Raw genomic sequence first — 15,856 nt, forward strand, 5'->3', positions numbered from 1 at the left:
TTCAGAGATAAGAACTTAGTAAATCAGCAATAGCCACATTAAGAAAATAGGCAACGTTTCTCAGTGATTCAGTATGTCCAAGGGCCTTAGAGAAAGGGCACAGGAAAATGGACAAGATGATCTTGGATGACCTTTCTAATCCTACTGAATCTTTGGAACCAGGAGAAGCCCAGGGCAACCAACGTGGCACTTCTCAGCTGTACCAGTGTGGTTTTCCCATTGAATGTGCCTATTTTGGGTAAACTCTTTCTGTGGAAGGGATTTCAGCCAATAGTCAAGACTCAGAACTGGCAAGTTGGCCCAAGCCCTAAATGTCAGGTCTCCTTGCTTTCCCCCAACTCCACTTCCTCGTTCATCAAATCCCACCAGTTTGTCTTTGTTCTATTATGAACTGTAAAGAAGCATGGAAAAGTGGGGAATGGCAAGGGAAACAAGAGACCCTGCAGCAAAGAAGTGTCTCCTGGTTTTTCCTGCTGAGTTGTCTTAGTGGTTTTCTGATGCTTCCGCTACCCAACAATCTCCTGGACAGAGAAGCCAATTCACTCTTCCAGCTTCCCAGAGTGGAAAACTACCAGCACAGGCCGTGGCAGGCCCAGCAGGGAGCTCCAACCCTCCAAGCTCTAGTAGGGCCTGGCAGGCAGGCTGAGGAGAAGCAGCTGCCACCAGTCCCCAGCTTTGCAAGAATTATTTTTCATACTATCCTGCCAAGGCTGACAGTCTGAAAGGGCTGCTTGTTCCATGATGTTTACCATCTCACCACTAGCTCCAGACCACGGGCTCCCCGTCAATGAGTGTCCTATATGCAGCTTCCAGGAAAACACACACATGGCCCACATGAGGCCTGAGGTGCAGAGACCTGACACCTTGGCCTCTCTGGGCCCAGACAAGACTGACTGGGGGGCATTATTGGGGTCAGGGGTCCCAAGCCAGTCTACAATCTAAAGGGATATCTGCAATCATAAAACTTTGGAGTCCAGAAGCAAATTTAAGAATCCAATCCCTCCAATGTCTCCATGTTAAATATCAGAACCTCTGAGGCCCAGAAAGGTGAACTGACTTACTCAAGTTCACACAGAGAGCTAGGGTAACCAGGACTGAAATTCAGGTCTCCTGATCCCTGGTTCTTCCTTCTCCAACCCTAGGCTACCGTGGTATAGTTCTTCCAGTTTCTGAAAGGACAAGGTAGTCCAATTAAAGAAGCTGTCACAGAGGCCCTGCTTCCCACAAGTTTCACAGAGCAGGCTATTTCAGACTGGTCCTTTGTGCAGATAAATATTGACACAATGGGATTCCACAGTGGGGCCAAGAAAGATTATTTGGGTTTCTTTCTTCAGCCTACAGGGCTATTCTTTGGATACAATGGTCACCCGGACCTCTTGTGCACGTTGAAATTCCCCTTAGGAATGGACCTTTAGGATTGCAGTTTTCCTGGAAGCCCAAAATACTTTCCAGAAACAATTCTCGCAGAGCCCCAGAAGGGCAGTCCCCAAGCTGTAGTGGGTTTCAGGGTACTAAGATAGGGATCAGATAATGAATTATTCTTCCTGGTTAACAAAGTCAGTGAAGCTTTCATAGTAAATAGTACGTCCTTTCCCCAACAAGAAAGTAAGTTTAAGAGAAAACTGGGTAGCTATGAAGATCAGGAGTGAAGAAGAAAACTGAGGCCATGGTGTGGAATTATGGAAAGTGTATATTTAAGACTTGGCTCGGCCACTTCTGAATTATGGGATCCCACTACCAGTTAGTTACCAAACCTCTATGAACTTCGGTTTCTTCATCTTTAATAATCCTGCCAAGCCAAGGTTGTTGTAGAGATTTAACATAATGTATACAAAGAAGTTAGCATACTTCACAGAATGTAATGGGGCTCAATAAATGATATCTAGGAGGAGAAGAGAGAATCATTTGTTTTAAATATTACATTCAATCTTTCTTAAATAATTCAAAGGTTTTATGACCTTAGAAAGGTTACTTAAGCTTTCAGCCTCTCAATTTCATGGTAGTAATGGCACTTGTTTATAGGCATGCCATAAGGAATATATGAGTTAATTCTGTCAAGCACCTAGAGCACTAACGTTCAATAAAGTTAGATATTATTTGTTTTTTAATTATTTTTACTTTGACTCATTCAGTAAATTTTGGAGTCAGCTTTCAAAGTTGCATAAGATAAAAGGAAAGAAAGAAAAGAAAGAAAGAAAGAAAGAAAGAAAGAAAGAAAGAAAGAAAGAAAGAAAGAAAGAGAGAGAGAGAGAGAGAGAGAGAAAGAAAGAAAGAAAGAAAGAAAGAAAGAAAGAAAGAAAGAAAGAAAGAAAGAAAGAAAGAAAGAAAGAAAGAAAGAAAGAAAGAAAGAAATTTGGATAAAGGAAAAAGAAAATAGGAACAAGATAAGCTAGAGCTAAAGTTAATACAGAAGGTGTACTGCATTTGGTTCTATACCACTGGCTGATGATAAGTTTCAACTTTGGCTCTGAGCTTCCTAGAAATCAAGTCAAAAAGTAAAACACAATTAGTTAACATGAATCGCAGTGGCAACAAAGTATAAATCCACTTTTTATTAATGTCTCTGTTTCTAGGTGGGATGGAGTAGTGTACAGTAAGTAATCAGTGCTCCCTCTAAAAGTAACTGGAAGAGCTAAATAAAATTCATAAATCATCTACTTGAAGGAATCTGATTGTTTCTAAGGCAATGAGAATGCAGAGACCAAGACTTCAGAGAAGGGAGAATCTCAGAGAGGTGAGGGAACTTCTATAGCCACTTTCAGCCATTTGCCCATTTGGAGCAGGGGCAGGAGGCTGACTCCAGGTTTGGCACTAGCAGAGGGTCGCAACGGGACAAAATCAGCAGAGTTTTTGAGGGAGACCTGGTATCCCTCAAGCATGCAGCATATCTCACTCAGCACATGTGCCAAATGCTGGGGCTACGTGGAGGAGGAATGTAAGGAGAAGCCCTCTGACGAGGTGAGCTGAGTTTTTGAGAGTTGGACAAGACACAGATTAGAGTTCAGGACCTGGTGGGGAGAGAGAACATGGAGATTTTAAGCAGCACTGGAAGACCAAGAATCCAGGCTTATATCCTACCAGCTACCCAGAATGAAGACACTCTGCTCTGCTTTCGAGGTGGATTTGCCCCATGCCCAAGCCCAGGGCTCCTCCCATGCCAATACATTTCTCAAGTTAGCAATGCCTATATATAGACAGTACACATCATTGCATACTTCCTATCTTTAATATAGGTTACAGGAGCCGAAAGATTGAATCTGACTTCCTCCCTTGAAATGCCAATCATAGGATATTTACATATATTTGAGTCAAATTCAACCACACTTTCCTTTAAGTATAACAATCAAAATGCTCCACTTGTGGCCTTTAGGAACAAACATGAAGGCCTCCCCCTCCCCCGCAGCCCCGGGCTGCTCTACCTCTTCAAGGAGATGGGTTCTCCCACCCAGTTCTCTAATACTAGAAGGTTGGATCCCTGGTGCTGCACTTTAGTAGCTTCAGCTAAAGCGGCCTCGGTTCATTATCTTCCCTCTAATTTACTCACTCCATACTCAGCATCTCATCATTTAAAAGGATGATATTCCTAAGGGTTCCTTCTCAGCTTCACAACATCTTTCTGAGATCAAGTCTCACATGGCATCATTTAGATCTTTTTTGTTTTGTTCTTTGGGAAACAAACAAACAAACAAACAAAAGGCCAGGCGCGGTGGCTTACACCTGAAATCCCAGCACTTTGGGAGGCCAAGGTGGGCAGATCACCTGAGGTCAGGAGTTCAACACCAGCCTGACCAACATGGAGAAACTTCATCTCTACTAAAAATACAAAATTAGCCAGGTGTGGTGGTGCATGCCTGTAATCCCAGCTACCTGAGAGGCTGAGGCAGGAGAATCTCTTGAACCTGGGAGGCGGAGGTTGCAGTGAGCCGCGATCACGCCATTGCACTCCAGCCTGGGCAATAAGAGTGAAACTCCGTCTCAAATAATAAATAAATAAATACAAAGAAGCCTGGGAGTTTCCTTAACTTCCTTTTTCCCCCTCCCCCTTCTTATTCATCAAACATTTGTTGATTGCCTATATAAGCCAAGCACTGTCATAGGTGCTAGTCATGAAGACACAAAAGATTATCATTACACCAAAGACAAAGACCAAAATCATAAAAATCTCTGAAGCAGGAAAAAAAAAAAAAGTTGCATAAATTTTTTTAACAACTCATCACCTCCCACTTAAGCTCATAAAAAAACCTCACTGATTTTAGTGTCTTAACTTCTACTTTACTGTGTATGTGTCCAAACCACTGAAAAATTCTGTGAGGGCTATCTTGCCACATCCATGCTCTTCAGAGACCCACAGGCCAAGACTAAGAGCTAAGTCAACAATCACACTATTCTCCCCAGAAAAAAAAAAAAATTAAAAATTAAAAAAAAAGAGAGAGAGAGAGAGAGAGAGAGAGAGAGAGAGAGAGAGTAATGGATATGCTTGACCTGAGCACAGGGCCCTACATCCCTTTAGAGTTAGGGTGGCCAGAGTTCAGGACCGTTAGAAGCTCCATTCCCCAAAAGCAACTTTAAGTCTGTCTTGGGGACCACAAAGGACCTTAATGGTCACGAATGGAGTTTTTTTCTCTTTCTTCCTCCGGCATCATCTGCTTGATAGAAACTATTGTTTCATAGTGTTTATTTTCATTTTCTTCTCTTCCAAAAGTAATAAGTCACAGTCTTTGATATTTGCATGTAACTTTTCAAAGCCCATTTATTTCCATTTTCTCATTCAATCCCCTGCAGTAACCCTATGAAGTTCAGAGAGCAAAGTTTATGGAATCCCATGTTATAAATGAGCAAAGTGAGGTGCAGAGATTTACCTAAAGTCACAAAGCTAGATAGTGACAGAGCTGGAACTAGAATCTGGATCTCTTGATCCTCATTGTCATTGTCTAGTAACCGTATCACATGGTCATCACACACTGCTACCAGCACACACACACTGTTTATAGTATGATCCCTAGGGTCCAGAACCACCAAGCTGGGGAAGAATCTGGACAGAGAGCCCAGGGAGGATTATTGCTTGTTTAATTTTTAGAACGCGCTGGTCCCAGGATTTGTTGAAATGTGATAGCAAAAGGAACGTGCACCCTCGGAAAGACAGCAAGGCATAGCATTATGTTAACACCAGGTGAAGCAAGGCCTTTGATCATAAGGCATTTGTCATATACTGAGTATCCCAAGACTATATGGTTCCTACTTTTGGTCCCATCCTACCCCCACCTTCCCTCATGACCCCTCAATAATCACTATCCTGACTCTTGTTTTTCTATTTGTGCCTCTGCGGCTTTTCTTTGGCTCAAAAGCTTTCCCTTCCTCTTTTCACCTAGCCTAGAAAATTCTTTCAGCTCCAGCTAACTCTCATACCTTCAGTATCTCAACTAGCACGACACCAGAGATTTGACCCGATTGGGTAAAATGTGAACATATTTACATATATATTTATGGAATATGTATGTACATATATAAAAATATATATCTAAATATAGATATTTATATAGACATATATGTTCACATGTAACATGTAACACGTGACCATATAGATAGATATATCTATATATACATACATATATACATAAATATACACACATATATATTAAATATTTATTATAATGTTTATATTGCTTTTTATCCTGTATATATAGTTTCATATCTTTTTCCTATTTTTTATCTGTATCAATGTTTCTTACATACTTGTATCACTATACTGTATATTCTGATCTTATAGACTTGAAGCTCCTAGAGTTCTTGTCAGCTTTCAGAAAAAAACATTAATAAGCAAATATGTGAAGCACCAGTGATGCACGGCCCTAATGGCCCCAGTGCCTGATTTCCATAGTAAGCAGGGTCCCTGTCTCCTTGTCTGCTCCTGCCAACACTGTTGTTCTTCTGTAGACTCTTAGTCTTTCCACATGAGACCTCTGAGCAAACCTGAGCTCTGCAGGTGGTTGTGAAAACTGAGAGGTCCAGAGAAGGGACTTTGTGTGAAGCTCTTCCTGCAGTCCCATGATCATGTTCCTGGCCCCAAAGTTTAGACTCAAGGAGACTAGGTCTCCATGGGCCTCTATCCCTACTGACCACAGAAAAAAAGTGGAGCCTTATTTTTTCTTGCATTACTTTTAGCTCCTGTGACTGCCTTTTACAAGTTAGGAATCCAGGCCTCAGAATGTAAAACAACAGGGTAAAGGCAAAGTTTTAGGGTATGAACCGGGAATTCACCTGGCTACTTTGGATGGAAAGCTGATGATGCAGTAGATGCATTTGGAACCCTTTTATCCCAAGATACAAAGCCCAGGAATTAGGAGAAGTCTGCCCTCAGAGAAAATGAAATATTTTTACAGTTAAGTTAAAATATAGAGAACAGTATAGAATAATGGAAAGACTAATGAAGTCTGCCATTATCACAGCACAATATACAAAATTAAGGAAGAGGACAGAAGTTCTAGCATTTATTAATCACATTCTGTGTGTTTGATGCTATGCTAGGTACTTTACATATATTCTCTTACTCTTTGTAACAGCCCTTAAGGCAGCGATCAGTGATAGGTGTCAAGACTGCGGTTAGAGAAGCCAAAACTCTGACCGTGCTCTCCCAGCAAGTAGGCAAAGACTGATTAGGTCCAGTAATAGTGTTTTCAAACATGTTTCTTCCCATCACTTCATGTCTCTAAACCTCAGTTTCCTCATTCGTACAAGATTAGATTAAATCAGTCATTCTTAGCCTTTTCTGGAACTGGTCACAGAGTCTTTTGAGCATCTGATAATAGAAAATTTTTTCCTTCTGCAAATGTACTTTTGTTTTCGTACATTAAGTTTGGAATGCAATTTCAGGGGATTCACAGGTCTCTGTAACCCATTCATGGCTGGTCCATGAATCTGGGGTTCCTCTGCCTTGACATTCCTTGAGTCTCACACTCCACAGGCAGTAGAGCACAGAGGTCAAGAGCATGCTTGTGGCCGAGTGTGGTGGCTCATACCTGTAATCCCAGCACTTTAGGAGGGTGAGGTCAGGAGTTCAAGACCAGTCTGGCCAACATGGCAAAACCTCTTCTCTACAAAAAACACTCAAACTAGTTGGGTGTGGTGGTGCATGCCTGTAGTCCCAGCTACTTGGGGAGCTGAGGCAGGAGGATCGCTTGAGCCCAGGAGGTCGAGGCTGCAGTGAGTCATGTTCATGCCACTGCACTCCAGCCTGGGTGACAGAGCAAGATGCCCTCTCCAAAAACAAACAAACAAAAAACTATTAACTGATACATTGTTGGAAATTTGAAAAAAGGGGATAAAGAAAAAAGAAGAAGTAGAAGAAAAGAGCATGCTTGCTGGAGCTGGGTCGAATCCCAGTTCTGCCACTTAGCTTTCTCTATAACCTGGTGTGAGTTACCTAATGTTTCTTGGCCTCACTTTCTCCTCTGTAAAACTGGAATAATACTACTACTATTATGTAATAATACTAATACTAATAAGGTTATTGTGAGGATTAAATTTGTTGACACCACTTAAAATGGTACCCAGAATATATTAAATGTTCATTGAATATTCTTTGAATTTTGAATTCTCTTTTTCCCTATTCAGCACAACCAAGGGGGCTCAAGGGGCAGATGAGTTTCTGTTTTACCCACAGAAAGACTCTTTTACTGGCAGGAAGGATGCCAAAGGCAACTCTCAGGCGTCAGCCTAGACTTAACAAACACACAAGCAAGAAAGAGCCAATCTGGGCAGCTTCTAGCATTGCTCACTTAAGATAAATTCAACCAAAGAGGTCTTTTGCCAGCCTTTTATGTCTTTGTCTCAGGGCCCTGTTCAGGCCATCTAACACACAGTCTCCCCTACCACCCACCCCCCCCACACACATACACACAGATCACAACACTAGTACCTCAGGCCTAGTTTCACAAACCTGAAACTAGCATCACCTTCTCATTAACAGACAAGGCCACATAAACCTTCTCAGCACATCTCTGGGAACATGAATGATGAGAACCCAGGGAAACAAAAGTGAGTTTCCAATTTGGAAATATGTGTAGGTGAATTAACACATAGCAGCCTTGGTGGAAGACAAGGGAGAGGTGATAAAGGGACAATCTGGTGCAGAAGGGAACTAAAGCATCCCTGGTGCTTCAGTTTCTGGGTAGGGGTAAGTTGGCCCTGCAGGGCTTCTAGCTCCAGCCTTCCTCATTTAGCATAATGAGACTAGGTGTGGGCACTGTATATCCTATTCATCTGACTCCATTCTTTGGCCTCAGGCTGTCCCTCAAACCTCAATTACATCTCACCCCCATAAAGGTACATTGGAAGTTGGTTGCAGAAAGGAAGCCATGAGGCTGCGCAGATACACATGATTTTTAGATAAAGGTCACTTCAGCACATCGCTCCCTGAGGGCCCAGGTGGAAATCACCTGGGGTTGGGAGACAGGTAGCACTGCGTCCTTGTCTTAGCTTTACTATTAGCTAAATGTAGAGCATGGGCAAATCACTCACCTGTTTTGACTCTATTTCCTCATCTGTAAAATGAGGAAGAGTGACTTAGATATTTCTAAGGTCCATTCCAAAATGAATAGTCTAGAAATTCTAGTTGTCTGACCCTAAGAACTCAATGACATGTGGGATTGATGCTGGAAAGAACAAAAACCATAGTGGTGCACCTAAAATAAATTTGGGGCCAGCAGGAGAAAAGCTCTTCCTCTCCTAATCCCAAACCCTGAATGGCTTTGCCACTCTTTTTCAAAGTGGAAGCATTCTGAATACCAAAAGGGGACTCCCACCCCAGGACTCTGAACTGGTAGTAAGTTGCCTGCTTCCTATGAGGGGAAAGTGTGAGATGAAAATGGGAAGTCCCAGCACTGCCGTGCCCCAGCTTTGTACCATGGATCCTAAAGGCCTGGTTTGCCTGTTGAGAAGAAGAGATGTTTCTCCCTTTCCTAACCACAAACAATTGTCACAGGCCAAGTCAGGGGAGTGAGAATAAGCACCCCTGTACTTTTTATACACAACAGTCCTCTAGTTGGCTGAGTGGGTCCCAGGGCTTCAGACCGCTGGGCTAGAATTTCAGGATCATCAGGATACTTCTGTTCATCCTCCTATCTGGAAAAACATAAGGTGCCAGTTCCCCACCAACCATTGCAACAGTGGTTTTATGACCCCTAGGGGAGCCTGACACTGGTGTACACTCAGACAACCACTGCAGCCCAGTATTTTAGTACATGATTGTGGAGTCTAAAGAGGTCCCGTTCCCATGGAGATACCCTTAGTTCTCCTATCAAGTTTGGCAGTCCCAGCCCAAGTTGGAAATAAGGGAAAACTTGACTCAAGGATCCCACAGAGGAATGGATCCCCTACATAGCACTGCTGGCTCTCTCACTCATTACCCTCCACTAGGAGCCCCACATGTTCCTCTCCCTCCTCTCAGACATTGCATATGCTGTATCTTCAGCCCGAAATGCTACTTCTTGGTCTCACCTCTAGAGCAAAAGATGCACTGGAGCAGGGTGGCTTGTAGCACTATGATGCTCCTGCAGGTTAGGCTAGGGCAGGGTTTCTGCACTCACCTGCCACTAAGCAGAGTTTTAGGGTTTAAAATTTTTAAGTATTTATCAGTCACTTCCTGTGTGCTTTATCCCAAAGGCAAGATTCTCCTGAAATTCAGACTTCACATCCCTGAGCCTGGGAAGTGGTAGGGAGTTGGAAACAAGTAGTCTTTCTTGCAAAAACAGCCATGCAACTTCAGGGGCTATACCTCCAAGCCCAAAGCCCAGCAAATCTTCCAGTATGTGCTATAAAGTTCTCACACCATAAAAATCACAGCAATTTTGTAGCAGGAAGGGTACCATAGATTATCTAATCCAACTTAATCTTACTACAGGCGAAAAGATTAAGGAAGTACAAAGAGACACATAACAACGTCCTCACTGTCACGCAATTAATTTATGACCAAGTCAGGATTATAATTAGGGTTGTTACTCAAAAGTAAGCTAAATACTTTTTTCTAAGTTAACTTCAAATCATTCATCAGAACTAATAACATTGCAACCATCTGTTGATTTGTAGAAATGATTTTCAGAAATTATTGGGATGATTATTTGTTTGATTTGGATGTCACTAGCTAAATGGTATTTCTGATCCATGATTTGGATATAAGAAACTGCCTCAAATTCTTCCAGTAACTTCCCCCACTGGATGAATGATGATTAGGTTCCAGTTCCTGGTGCACCGTTGCAGCTGGAAGATAGGTGAGAACACTGCCCACAATTCAGGACTATGTATATACAATTTCATGTCAGCATTTCCCACAAAGTCTTGCATAGCCTACGCTGCAGGCCCCATTGACAATGCTGCCTTTAACACTGCCATTACTGGAAATGCCACTAACACCACGTGCCTCACTGCCTACTTTGCCAAAACTCAGATGCTTTAGAACAGTGAGCCAAGAGCTCTGCTGCCTTCGTGCCTCGGCCAACTATCTCTGTCATACCACCAATACTCTGCAGCCTCCCTGGATGACACCAGTGAGACATTTATGATTTAAAATAGTAGAGAATTTTAAAAATATAAACAAGATTATTTATCCTCTCTTGGTATCTGCTGAGATCCCAAGATGGGTATTTCATATCATATCATATTCAATGTTTCTGCTATCAACTAAATCATGCTAATACTGAAGGCTTATTGACCAATAGTCACTGTAAAATCTTCAACAATGAGCTTCAACTAATTATTATTTTATTTTTATTTTATTGAGTTTAATGCTTAGCACAGTAACTATTAACCAACCAATATTTTATATGTAATAACCAACTAAAATGTTTCGATAATTTAATAATTGGTTGCATAATGGATTTGCTTATAACCCAGTCTCCTGGCTTAAGTTCTATTTGTTATATCATGTGGCCTCCCTATGGGAAAAACCTAACTGGCCAAGAATTTACTCAGTCTTTCAGTGCCTTCAGTTACCTTTCAATACTTTCGGTTATAGTCAGTCTTTCAGTTGACACCAGTAAGGACTCCTGAAGAGTCATCCTTAAATCAACATGCATTTGTTATATGTTGACTTTGTGCTCAGCAGTGTGCAAGCTATAAAATTCCATGAGCCTCAGGATTCATGATAGACTCTTCATCACTGATAATGAATGAAAATTTCTCATCTGCCTCAAACACTCGTCTCTGGTTTGACTTGGTAAAATAGAAAGAAATGGCAGAGGGAAGGATTAGTCCTTCAACATGTCCTGTTTTCCTATAAAGGTCTTTGCAAATCGAGATGTCTGTTTCTTTTTCCCTGTCAGAAAGAGCCAACAGAAATACCTGACACCAGAAATAGAAAAAAAAAAAAAAAAAGTAAGATGACTATTTGCTGTCTTCAAACAGTCCATTTCCTGTTCCAGGGCCACAGTGTGGACTCTAACACAGAAGATTAACTCTCCTGGTTAGTCATTTAAATGTCCTCATGGTATGCCAGTCTCCGTGAGTATGCTTACCACCAAAACATCCCACCACTCCATGCACTCACAGCACTCTTCCTTGGAACTCAGAGCATGAAGAATGTAGTAGGAGGCAACCAAACATCAACAATTGATAGAGAGGAATACAGAGCAGAAAAAGGAAAAAATGGTACCCAAGTTAGGATCTGAGATGCAACAGCTGAGCTTATTATGAGAAAGTAACAAGGCACTGGGCTTCTTCAACCAATAATTCTTTGATTTTAAGGAGTTTTGATCGTATTTCCTATTGAAGGTATAAAGAAAAACCCATGTACATGGAACTTTTGTGGAAGGAGGAGAGCAAACATTTCACAAATGAACCCTTATGCTATGAAGAGGACAAAATTAAAGCACCCTCTAGAATCAAAATATAGCATGCAACAACTGGAACTCACATATACTGCTATGGGATGGTAAAATGGTAAAGCACTTCAAAACAATTTTTGGTATTATGCAGAATAGTACATCATATGCTACACATATGAAAGTTCCACTTCTAAGTGTATACTCAAAGGAACTGAGTACTTATCTCTACCAAAAGTTTTATACAAGAATAATTATAGGAGCTTTGTTCATAATCGGCCCAAACTAGAAATTATCCAAATTCCCATCTACAGTAGATTGGCTACATAAAATAGTCAAAGTAATATACAACAATGAAAATGAATAGTTGACAACTGCATGCAACAGTAGGATGAATCTCATAAACAAAACGTTGAGTGAACGAAGCCAGACACAAAGAGCATTTATGCATCATCTAATTCTGTGTATATAAGTACAAAAATGGGCAAAACTCATCTATGTTGCTGGAAAGCAGGATAATGGCTACCTTTGGGGGGTGGTGAGAAAAGTTACTGGAATGAAGCATGAAGAGAGCTTCTGAAATGCTGGTATAGTTCTGTTTCTTAATTCAGGTACTGTTTAGATGTGTTCAGTTTATAAAATTCATAAAATTCAACACTTAAGCTGTGTATACTTTTCCATGTTCATATTTGTGGCAAAATGAAAAAAAAAATGACTCCAATTCTTCTCCAATACCTGCATCCCAGATCTTTACCATCTAATTTTTTGTGCTCTCCCACTCTGACTCTGGGCTCGGCCACATGAATTGCTTTGGCCAATGAGACGTAAACACGATTTCAGCAGTGACTTGAAAAATGTTTGAATATTCTGGCTTCTGGTCTTGTTCCTGTGCAATTTCCAGGAAAACATACCCAGGCTAGTCTGCAGGAGGATGAAACAGAGCACAGCAAAGTTGCCCCATTCATCTGTGCCGCAGCCATCCTAGATGAGCCAATAGCCAGCTGACTCTCAGTTATGCTTGAGTGAATCAACACAGAATAGAGAACAGTCCAAACTAGTCCAGCCAGGAGCCAAATAAATGTTCATTTAAAGACATTGAGCTTTGGATAGGTTGTTAAGCAGCATTATTGTGTAACAAATAATACAATTATTTACTTCCATTTAAACTTTAAAAGTGCATGTAATACAACATAATCCCACAAAATTAGGCTCAAAAGATTCTCCTAACCTATTTATTTTGAGCATGGCCACACCCTAGAGGAAAGAGAATCTGCCTGAGATCCCACAGGACCAGGATCCCAAAAGCATAACAGGACATCCAAGCAAAATCAAAGCCTAAGACAGCCAGAAACAACTCGTAAACCAACCTGAAGAAGTTCTCTAAGACATCTAAAAATTCTGTCCTGTTTTTCTCAGAAGATGCAGAAGCAAATGGTTGCTTCTGCCACCTCGCATTTTTTAAATGCCCTCTTACTGCACCCTACTCTATATAAGAAAATCTTTTACAATATTCAACAGGTTGTATTAAAATACATATATATATGTGTGTATATATATACGTGTGTGTGTGTGTGTATATATATATAAAATATTAGTTTTTGTTCCTATTTCACCATGGAGAAAGAACTTTGTAGACCCTCTTGGCAGCTTTTAGACCCACCATTGAACATTGGTGGGTTTTAACATTCTGCCGGTCTTCCAGCATATAACTGAGTAATAGCCATGTTACCTGGATTAACCTGAGCTTTTGCAGAACTCAAGATAGGCAGCAGCAGGAACAGCACCAAGAGCATTCTGGGAATCAGGATCATCTCAGAAGATGGTGTTGGAACTGGAGTCTGCCGCCAACCAATAATGCAAGAAAACAGAAAGGGAAGCAGAGGAAATGAGTGAGGCAGATACTGCCAACATGAATGAATACACTTCTCACAGTTAATTTTGTGTTCCTGCAGTGTTTATTTTTATATATGGGACTTCAAATCATAGACTTTGGGAGTTGAATGGCACATCCAATAATCACCTAATACAAGAATTTTCAAACTCTATCAGATTGCACACTCTTGAAATTTAAATTAGCAAAACTACAGTCAGACAACAAAGTTTTCCTAAGATAAATACTTACCCAAATGGTGAATAATGGCAAAGTAAAACTTATATTTATCATGTAAACTGATGTTTTCAAAATCTTAATACTGATTCCAATATTCAACCAAGAGAAATATTCAATACTTTTAATGTTTGCCTTTCAAAACATATACGTTCAATATTTATCCCGATTCATTATCTCTGGAGTGATACCTGGGATTCTGTATTTTCAGGTTTCCCCAGAATGATTCATATGATAATAGATTAGATTTGGAGACATCAGTATGAACTCATGTTTAGCTTAATAAGGATACAAATAGTTACATATGGAAATATTTGTAGACATGTGTATATGTCTGGGTTAGTATACACACATATGTTCCATCCGCTGAGAGGGCCTAGAGGCAATGACATCCCAGTAGCAATGAGAAAACCTAGTGCTCAGACCTTGATTTCTAATAACCATTCTTCAATAAAAGGAGACAGGATTCCTCAGGAAAATGGCTGATTCTGGGAATGGAGCAGAATATACACTAGATAGACTTGGAGTATTTTTAGTGCCAGAAATTGAGAAAACGTACATGCAAAAAGATTATGGGGGATGTCAAAGGGACACAGTAGCCCACTTAATGAGTTCCCCCTCCAAAAAAAGTAGTATTGAATTATAAACCAAAGAATAAAATAAATATCCATGAGTCCATGCTGCTATAAATTAATGATTGAATAAACAAATGGGGAGAATAGGCATATTTCCAATGCAAAAGAATTCCAAATAATTTATGTAGATAATCTGCTCTTAAGGAAATGAAGCATTACTATCTCCCTTCCCCAGCTCCTTAAGAGTTAGTTGCATGTAGTTACTTTGTCCCAAGAAGTACAGCGTAAAAATGGAGAAAGAAAAAGTGTCACTTTTCAGTGGAGAAATCTGACAAACACTTCCTCAAGACAGGGTGATCAAGGTTAACACCAACACTGATAAGTCATATTGATGGTATGTGTACTTGATATTATGTGATGAAAATGACACTTTACCTCTGTGGTCTTCCACCCAAAAACCTATTACCTCAGTCTACTTATAAAAAAATCACCAGACAAATCTCAATTGAGGGAAATGCTATAAAGTTTCTGTTGAGTAATGCTCAAAACTGTCAAGGTAACTAAAAACAAGGAAGTCTGAGAAACTGTCACAGGTAAGGGAGCCTAAGGAGACATGATGACTAAGTGCAATGTTATATCCAGACAGAGGACATTAGGGGACACTGAGGAAATCAGAATAAAGAATGGACTTTAGCTAATAATAATGTATCCCTATCAGTTCATTCATTTTGACAAATGTACTATGTTAATATAAGATGATAATAATAGGGGAAACTGCATGTGGGATATACAAGGATTTCCTGTACCAGCTTCACAATGATTATGTAATGTAATCACAATGATTATGTAAATATAAAACTGCTCTAGAAGGCCAGGCACATTGGCTCACGCCTGTAATCCCAGAACTTTGGAAGGCCGAGGCAGGCAGATCACCTGAGGTCAGGAGTTCGACACCAGCCTGGCCATCATGGTGAAACCCCGTCTCTGTTAAAAATACAAAAATTAGCCAGGCATGGTGGTGAGTGCCTGTAATCCCAGTTACTTGGGAGGTTAAGGCATGAGAACCACTTGAACCCAGGAGGTGGAGGTTGCAGTGAGCCGAGATTGTGCCACTGCACTCCAGCCTGGGTGACAGAGCAAGACAAAAACAAACAAACAAACAAACAAACAAACAAAACTGTTCTAGAATACAAAGTTGATTTTGATTTTTAAAAAAAATCCCTCTGAGTAACACTAATAATCAAGCAAGCATTGGATGCACTGTTAGAAATAGTATGTGACACAATATTATAAAGAAAGAAAAAATTCTCTTAAGCTGGAGTGATTAGGGAAGGCTTCATGGAGAAAAAAAAAATCTGATC

At 40.6% G+C, this 15,856-nt stretch overlaps 1 protein-coding gene across 7 annotated transcripts in view; it reads right to left on the minus strand.

The window, feature by feature from the left end:
- The window catches only part of LOC105498234 (discoidin domain receptor tyrosine kinase 2), a 164,197-nt gene that overhangs the window by 51,738 nt on the left and 96,603 nt on the right, over positions 1–15,856 (minus strand). For 6 of the 7 annotated variants that reach the window (XM_011770243.3, XM_071081961.1, XM_011770240.3 and 3 more), the window contains one exon: positions 13,543–13,651. The exons of the other annotated variant lie outside the window; for it this stretch is intronic. In XM_011770243.3, the coding sequence (XP_011768545.1) occupies positions 13,543–13,624 (82 nt within the window). In that variant the 5' untranslated portion in view covers positions 13,625–13,651. The remainder of the gene's footprint in view (positions 1–13,542; positions 13,652–15,856) is intronic. 7 annotated transcript variants of the gene reach the window in all.

This window comes from Macaca nemestrina, chromosome 1, assembly GCF_043159975.1.
Source record: "Macaca nemestrina isolate mMacNem1 chromosome 1, mMacNem.hap1, whole genome shotgun sequence".
NCBI classification, from domain to species: Eukaryota; Metazoa; Chordata; class Mammalia; order Primates; family Cercopithecidae; genus Macaca; species Macaca nemestrina.